Here is an 8,081-nt window from a genome sequence, read left to right as displayed (position 1 = left end):
GATATTTCAATTATACACAAAAGAGTTCATCATTTACCCTGCACTACGCTACTAAAGGCCACGACACCTCAAGTACCGGGTTTTTATGTCATATAAAGACAGAGTTATTGTTACATAATATCATATAACATATATAAATATTCATAATGTACAGTGGATGCGAAAAGGGGCTTAATCCTCATCTAGGATACCATGGATTGGATACATTAAGATAATACAAGTTCTAGGCATAATTAAGATTTTTTTTGCGAAAAGGAAATTTACTTTCACGTATTTTAGAAGTGTGATACTAGTAGATTGATAGTTATAAACAATTTTATAAAATACAACATACTTTGTGTAAAAATCTAAGTGGGATTAATTGATTTAATATTTCTTTAGAATGTGATTGATTGATTGATGTTTTCCGCCACACTCAACAATTTTACAGTTATCTGGTGGCGCCCAGTTTTTATTGGTGGAAGAGAGAACCCAGATACAATGTACCTGGGAAGAGACCACCGACCTTCCGAAAAGAAACTGGGAAACTTTCTCACTTACCGGCGCGAGTGGGATTCGAATCCGCGCCGACAGAGGTGAGAGGCCGTGTGATTTTGAGCTTGATGCTCTAAACACTCAGCCACGGAAGCCCCTTTTTAGAATGTGATATATATTGAGATTATACACTTAGATTTGATTGAGATATTACTTTACTCTTTTGATATTTCATCAGGCAAATGAGAATACCTTTGGAATCATTTGAGAACATTGGAATGCTGTGAGGCAGATATGTGAGAACTTATTAAATTATCTAGAATTGTTTTCGAATTATTTCAGAACATTCTTGAGATTGTTGAGAAATACAAGTAAATTTGATTGAGATGATATGATGTGACATATTTCTAACATTTTATGAGATGACCAAGGATTCTTTGAGAATAATTTGATAACATTCATGAAATTTTTGAGACATACACTTATAATAACGCTTTGTAACTTTGTCTTTATGGCTGATATTATCATTCCACTTAAGGTATTTCCACCCTCGTGTGACGTCATAAGATTTTGCAATGTCAATTATTTAATAAGATTTATGCTGTTATTTTGTTATATGTTATGTTGCATGTTGTTATTTCGGATTTCAAAAATTTAGGCTAAACATCACTGAAGAGACATTATTTTTCGAAATACGCATCTGGTGCATCAAAATTGGTACCATATAAGTTTTATATGCATGACAGGAACATAAATTTTGTTTGAGTCTTTTTCAATAGTTATTGTAAAAAATCTTGTGAACCATAGAATTTTCAAAAGTCAAAGTTATATGTGAGTAATCAATTATATGTTTCAATTGAATCCAAGAGCAATATCAATCTCATAACTCCTACAAGCAATACAAAATAGATAGTTGGACAAACAAGGACTCCTGGACACACCAGAGGTGGGATCAGGTGCCTAGGAGGAGTAAGCATCCCCTGTTGATAAATTTATTTATCAAGTCCATTATGCTATAAATTTCCTTTATTTTTCACAAACATTTTGTATATTGTTTTAAAGAAACAGTTTCATAAATACTATTATATTGTTACAACCAGCTTTGTGAATTTTTGATAATGCTGTTTCAGGAAAACTGTAATCTTCTGACGTTAATAACTGGTATGTTGAGCTAATTGATAAGTGTATTAATACTGCAACATACTTATTCTATCATTTTTATTTGTTACTAAGATATATTATTTGAAGAATCAACGATCAAATATAAGATTGCATCTATGATTCTAGAGGGGTGAAACTGCATAAATGGTTATTGACGTTCCTCTGAGTGGTATTATGTGGTAACTTTGTGTTGAGGAAAAGCCAAATATACTTCTTCTTTGATGTCATTTAATAAAAACGTGTATTTTTCACATATGAAAACGAGTTTGTAATTTATTCCAGCAAACGTTTTCTGCATAATATGTATATCACTGTAAAATGCTGTCATTTAATTAATTTAACAGTCCCATTACGTTATAAATCATTCTTACAATAAGGATCGAACTGGATCGAACAACAATCTAAATTGCTATAAGATATTTTCATTCTTCCATTTTATGAAAAACGTTTTATAGGAAAACCCCCATCTTCAATACTAGTATAGCATGCACTTATAATTGCTTAGAAATGTGTCCCAAACTTCCAATATTCTATTGTTTTCTTCCCTTAGGAAATGCAGCAAATTATTGATTTTTTTTAAAATATGTTAATAGCACTATAGTAACTTCTATATCCATCCATTATCCTCACAAGCCAAGCCAAGTGCTTCTCAGTACTTTCAGTACTTTGCTGAAAGTTATATTCGAAAGACTTGTGACAATCACTAATTCACTCCTAAATGTCGAACGTTTGACGAAAGGGTAATCACTACATATGTTTACCTTTCAGGTTTGATAAGGCCATGGTACAAGCGGAACTCGCTCACGACATCCCTGTTACGTAACCAACGCTCTACCACTGAGCTATCGCGACCGCTTCTATCATTTGTTACATCTTAACTTAAAAAGGTTTATGACTTAAGTCGTATAAGGTACTGCTACTTGATAAAAGAGTTACTGAATATCCAATATACTACATTTCAACTTACAGTTGACAAGCTATACGGTTTAAGTCGATAAGATACTTGAATTTGATAAAGGAGTTACTGAATATCCAAACGCTTCCTGATATTTTTTTGCCAATGGGAGAGCTGTAAATAACCTGTAGAACTTCCTTAATCTATATTTCCTCTGTTATAAAATGACAAATCCTTCCTCCTCTTCATACTAATGCCTTCTCCTTTTATATAATGGGGTACATAAAAATATTGACCGCTGTCTTTGGACTACAATCATGGATTATATTGTTATTATCGGCGGATCAGCGTCTCAAAAAACGCGTCTCAAATTGTTCTTTCACAGAGATAGAGGGCGAATGGTACGTAGATTGCTCTAACAAGAATCTACAGAATGCACCGAACTTCTCAAATCGGACTTATCCAATTGTTGGAACAGACTTATCCATAAATCACCTGTCCAAGTTTCCTTCACATCTACCGAAGACACTGAAGTATCTAAATGTCTCAGCAAACAGCTTGGACAGATTGTCGAGACACGACATTCGTGAGTATCCACACTTGATTGAATTACGAATGTCCAAATGCAAACTTAAAGCTCTGGAGTTTCACTCACTTAATGGAAGCCAGTTAAGATATTTGGATGTTTCTGGCAACAGAGAACTGACGTTGTCAGTGTTAAAGAACATTTCTTGTGATCTAGTGGATAGCTACATAGAAACCCTCATCCTCGACGAGCTTCAATGCCCAATCGGACCTAGTATTGTCCTAACTGCAGATCACGTCAAGTGTCTGAGAAACACCAGTCTGAAAACGTTATCATTGGCATCAAATAGAATTGTCTATTTAGACTGTCATGTGATAGCGACACTCCCAGAGTCTTTAACTGTGCTTAATTTCAGCGACAACAAGTTCACTTTGGGGTTGTATGTTTTTCACCTACATCTGCTGAAATCAATAAAAGTTCTAGACTTCAGTTACCAATCTCGTATACCTGTACAAAATTTTGAAAATATTAAATGTGCATATAGAGAGAAAAATTGCAATGCAGAGGAAACTGAGCGAGAACGAAGGGAGCTAAATCCAAAGGTATACGACATTAAACCAGTCAACTATACATTTTATCTTCCACAGTCATTGGAAAAATTGTATCTTCACGACTGTAATTTCAAATTCAAATTGAATCATTACATTTATAAGACTGGAGAAAACCTATCTTATGTGACCCTTGGAAACAATAAATTCTATGAATGGAACACTACGTTGTATGGAATACAACCAGTAAAATATTTAGACATGTCTAACAATTTCTGCACAAATATTCAGCAAGACTTTTTTGCAGATGGTAAAAATTTAATTTTCTTAGACTTATCTAAGAATATATTAGGTGACAGCTTTGCAAAAGACATCAATGGACATATTTTGAGACCCCTGCAGAGTCTAAATATTCTTAATATATCCCAGAATAAAATCACGATCTTGCCACGTGCACTGTTTCAGTCTACGGTCAATTTAAGGGAGCTGAGACTTTCCCATAACGAGATCACAAACTTTGAGGTTATGATTCACCATATGAAACACTTGTCTCTCCTGGATATTTCTCACAACCAAATCCAGACCCTAACCACAGATATTCAGCAAGCTATAGATGGAATAGCAAGCATGCATCCGATAAAAGTAAACTTATATGGGAATCCTTTAAGTTGCAGATGTGAACATTTAGATTTTATTGTATGGCTTAATCAACACAACAACAATATTGTCTTTATGAATTTCGAGAACTACACATGTGTTTTTCAGAACGAAAAACACGCTATGAACAGCACTACGCTCCTGGAAGTTCACAAACAATGTGCAGAATATTCCCTTCTAAGTGTCATATTGGTTGCTGTTATTTTGATATTTACTATCAGTATAATTTGTAAGATCATACACCGGTTTAGATGGCGCCTTCGCTACCTGTATTACATCACTGCAAAACAATCAAACGCAGATACAGCTGACCCAAAACCGTACAGGTATGACGCTTTTATTTCGTATGCAGCGGAAAATGAAACCTTTGCAATTGACATCATCAACGATTTGGAAAGAAATAGTAATCTTAAAGTTTGCTTCCATAGCAGAGATTTTATTCCAGGCACAGCCATTGCCGACAATATATCGAATGCCATTCAGAATAGCAGACGAACTGTGTGTTTTGTGACGTCACATTTTCTACAATCCTATTGGTGTATGTTTGAATTCAACATGGCACGAATGGTGTCGTTCTATTCTCGAGCCGGAGAAAATATTCTTATTCTTGTTCTTCTTGAGAAATATCCGACACACAAGATGCCATTGGACTTGATAGAGTTGATTCAGTACAATTCGTACCTGGAATATCCAGGGAATTTTGTTGACAAAGAATCCTTCACTTCACAGCTTGCAAAACACCTGTAGACTAAATTTTGTATTGATGTATTGAGAACAAAATTATTGCTGTTACGCAACTAGGTGAAGGGTTTCGATAGTAAAATGCACAATAATTTTGGGACAACATTACACTTTGAAATCAAAAGTAAAAGTACAATTGTTACGGTTAAATATTGCAACAATACTGCCTATGTGTTGACTGTGATTGAGCTACCATACATTTCTCTTATTGTATTTTCCCGTGACGTCAGTTGAATATTACGTAACACTTTATTTTTGGAAAACACCAAGAGGCCCTAGTTGTAAACAAAAGTTCGGGTTCATGCTTGTTACCAGATGAATGTTTATTGCTATAATTAGAAATAAATAACGAATAACCGTGGTTGTCAACGGTCCTATAGATACCATACCGTTCATATACAAAACAGAAGATGATCTCAGCACTTTTTAAACGCAAAAATATATCCAAAACACATCTCAGAAAAATTCATATAATTGCTGGCTATAGCAGTTGCACCCGAACTTTGCCATTGTTTATGTACAATGAGATTATTTATGCACATAAGTGGATTTTAAAACTCGTCAGTCATTCAGAGTAGGGGGTTTTCAAGGTCACAATGTGGTATGAATATCTCATTCGTGCATATTACTTACATGTATATGTATATATAAAAAGGGAAAGTGATTTGATATCATAAAGGAATAATATTTAATTATTTGGCAAGCATTTGACAAGAACATTTTTTCACGTGCATACATCTTGTCACTTGATAACAGTAGTAATCAAATAAGGACAAAATATTGACACTATCCCTGCGACACAAGATACAACATATTTTATTGACCAATCAAGTGCCCCTGAAGGCATTGATAATAAAAAGAAGTACGATCTAAACATTATTTCTATAGAAAATGAACAATATTGCTTATTGCATAATCATAACCATGTATCATTGTCTCTTGTGATTCATACATTTAAATGTTCTTTTGTATGTAACAACAAAAAATAAACTTCCAAAAACCTGCATGCACAAGAAAATACATATGTTTATACGTTGGCTCATTTTAATGTTTTTGAAAATAAAATTTCCAAGGAAACATGAATTTCTTTACTTTCATGATTCAAAATCCATATTAATTTCACAGAAAAAAATTGTGTTGATTCTTGAGATGGTTCCCATTAATTTTAACCTCTTATTGTTATATTTTGGACAAAGAAATAAGAAATGATGTTCGACTTTTTGCATATCACATTGAAAGCATACTCTGAACTAAGGGGGAAGTCCTGTATATCTTCCATTTTCAATATGTTTGATTGATGTGCAGAAATGTGGAGTTTAGTTATATTCTTCCTCTGATCGAAGTTATTAACAATAGAGAGGTAGTGTTCTCTTCCAAAGTTGTTTTTGAATATAGCATCAGTTCATAGTTTGCCATTGTTTTGTTTCCCCTTTTCTTTCACCCGTAGGTTTATAAAATAACATGTTATAATATTTGACAACTTCTTTTTAAATGAATATGGACTTTGTTGATAGATCTATATTTTAAAGTTCAGATAACTGATCCAACATTGTTTGGATAGATGCAAACCATGATGGTTTATTTTGATCACATAAATGAAGGTTAATATTGACGTTATAACTATTAGAACTCGTACGTTGTGATTGCGATGTCATATAGTTGTTTTCTATAACTATAAAACTGTTTTCATGGCAAACATGTATTACAATGCTTGGTATTTTATGTTCTTCCTTGAATAATTCTACACGTTTTCATCTTCTCTGTGTGATTCATTTTCCCTCCACTATAACAGAATTAAAGGTAATTCAAACAGAATGATAAAATTACACGCACAATTCCGCGGACGTCCACGCCGCGTGGACTTGGAAGAAACAATACATCCGCGGAAGTTCAACCCTGTTAAATTAATTAGTTCCGTGTAATTTGATTATGTTAAGTGGATCTTTCATGCGAATGATGTTGCTTTGAAATAATTTTATTGGCAGATTAAATCTACGGTTTAAAATGTATTATTAATTCACCATAGCCATGATGAAATACTGGTTTCGACTTAAAACATTATGAATTCCATCTTTTATCTTATTGAAGAAAGCATATTTAATATCAAAGAATTTCTATCTTCAAAATAAACCGTCATGGTTTCCATCCATCCAAACAATGTTGGATCAGTTATCTGAACTTTAAGAATATAGACCTGTTTTTATATTCTTATGAACCACAATTTATTGAAAAACTTTTACGTGAGAAGAAAAAATATCTTCCTGTGGCTTTCAATGCGACATTTTGATATATCGACTACGTTTTATCTATTAAAGGACACAACGCATGTTTCTAAACCTTTTCATTTTCTCAGCAAAATTAATTCTTTTCATGCCTAAAACTATTTTAAATGTGTTTTAAATGAAATGTTTTGGATAGCTTTCAAGTTTGAAAGCGATGAAATTCAAATCATTTAATTTTACATGTTACACGCTGTTTCATTGGTTGAAAAATTATTGGAATATCGTATCCAACGAAAAAGCATAAATGGCCGGAACTACTTTGCATTGGAATGTTGGGGATTCCTCTGGATGCTTTGTATTTATACACAGATTAGGGAATCCTGAAAAGAAAACCTTAACAATTCTATCGATCTATGTAAATTTATTAAACAAAACCAAACAAATATTAAATGTAAGTAATGATTAATTAAAATGAAATAAACATGACAATTTAACGACCCCCCCCCCCCCCCCGATATAAGAACACACGTCTGCTTCTGCAATTCCGAGCTCAGAGTTAAATGTATTCAACCGGAGATGACAATAATCCAGTTTGCACCTTGCGACAACTTCCTTCATGTCACGAACCCAAATACCAGATACACCGCACACTGCCTCAGAGATACTGCAATATTGCAGCCCTTAACGAATATGGTTTCGAACTCCGACATAATATGTGTATGAGTGGGCACCGAAACGAGGCTTCCGTACGGTGTTACAATAGCTCTGACGCAATATGAATTCACTGATAAAACTCGAAAAACCCTCTGTAACACTCACCTATCCACCTGGAAGCCGTGACAACCCTCAAGAGAACC

General features: G+C 33.8%; 1 protein-coding gene across 1 annotated transcript; it reads left to right on the top strand.

Moving 5' to 3' along the window:
* Positions 1-2,803: 2,803 nt before the first annotated feature.
* Positions 2,804-6,080, top strand: LOC125652267 (toll-like receptor 4). The gene has a single exon (XM_048881320.2). The coding sequence runs from the start codon at positions 2,804-2,806 to the stop codon at positions 5,006-5,008; it is 2,205 nt and encodes a 734-aa protein (XP_048737277.2). The 3' UTR covers positions 5,009-6,080.
* Positions 6,081-8,081: the final 2,001 nt, after the last annotated feature.

Source organism: Ostrea edulis, chromosome 5 (assembly GCF_947568905.1).
Source record: "Ostrea edulis chromosome 5, xbOstEdul1.1, whole genome shotgun sequence".
Classification (NCBI taxonomy): Eukaryota; Metazoa; Mollusca; class Bivalvia; order Ostreida; family Ostreidae; genus Ostrea; species Ostrea edulis.
This window is presented reverse-complemented; position numbering and strand designations above follow the sequence as displayed.

What these genes read in the sequence shown, in the direction of transcription:
- LOC125652267 (XM_048881320.2), top strand. Translation starts at nt 2,804, where the DNA reads ATGGGGTACATAAAAATATTGACCGCTGTCTTTGGACTACAATCATGG.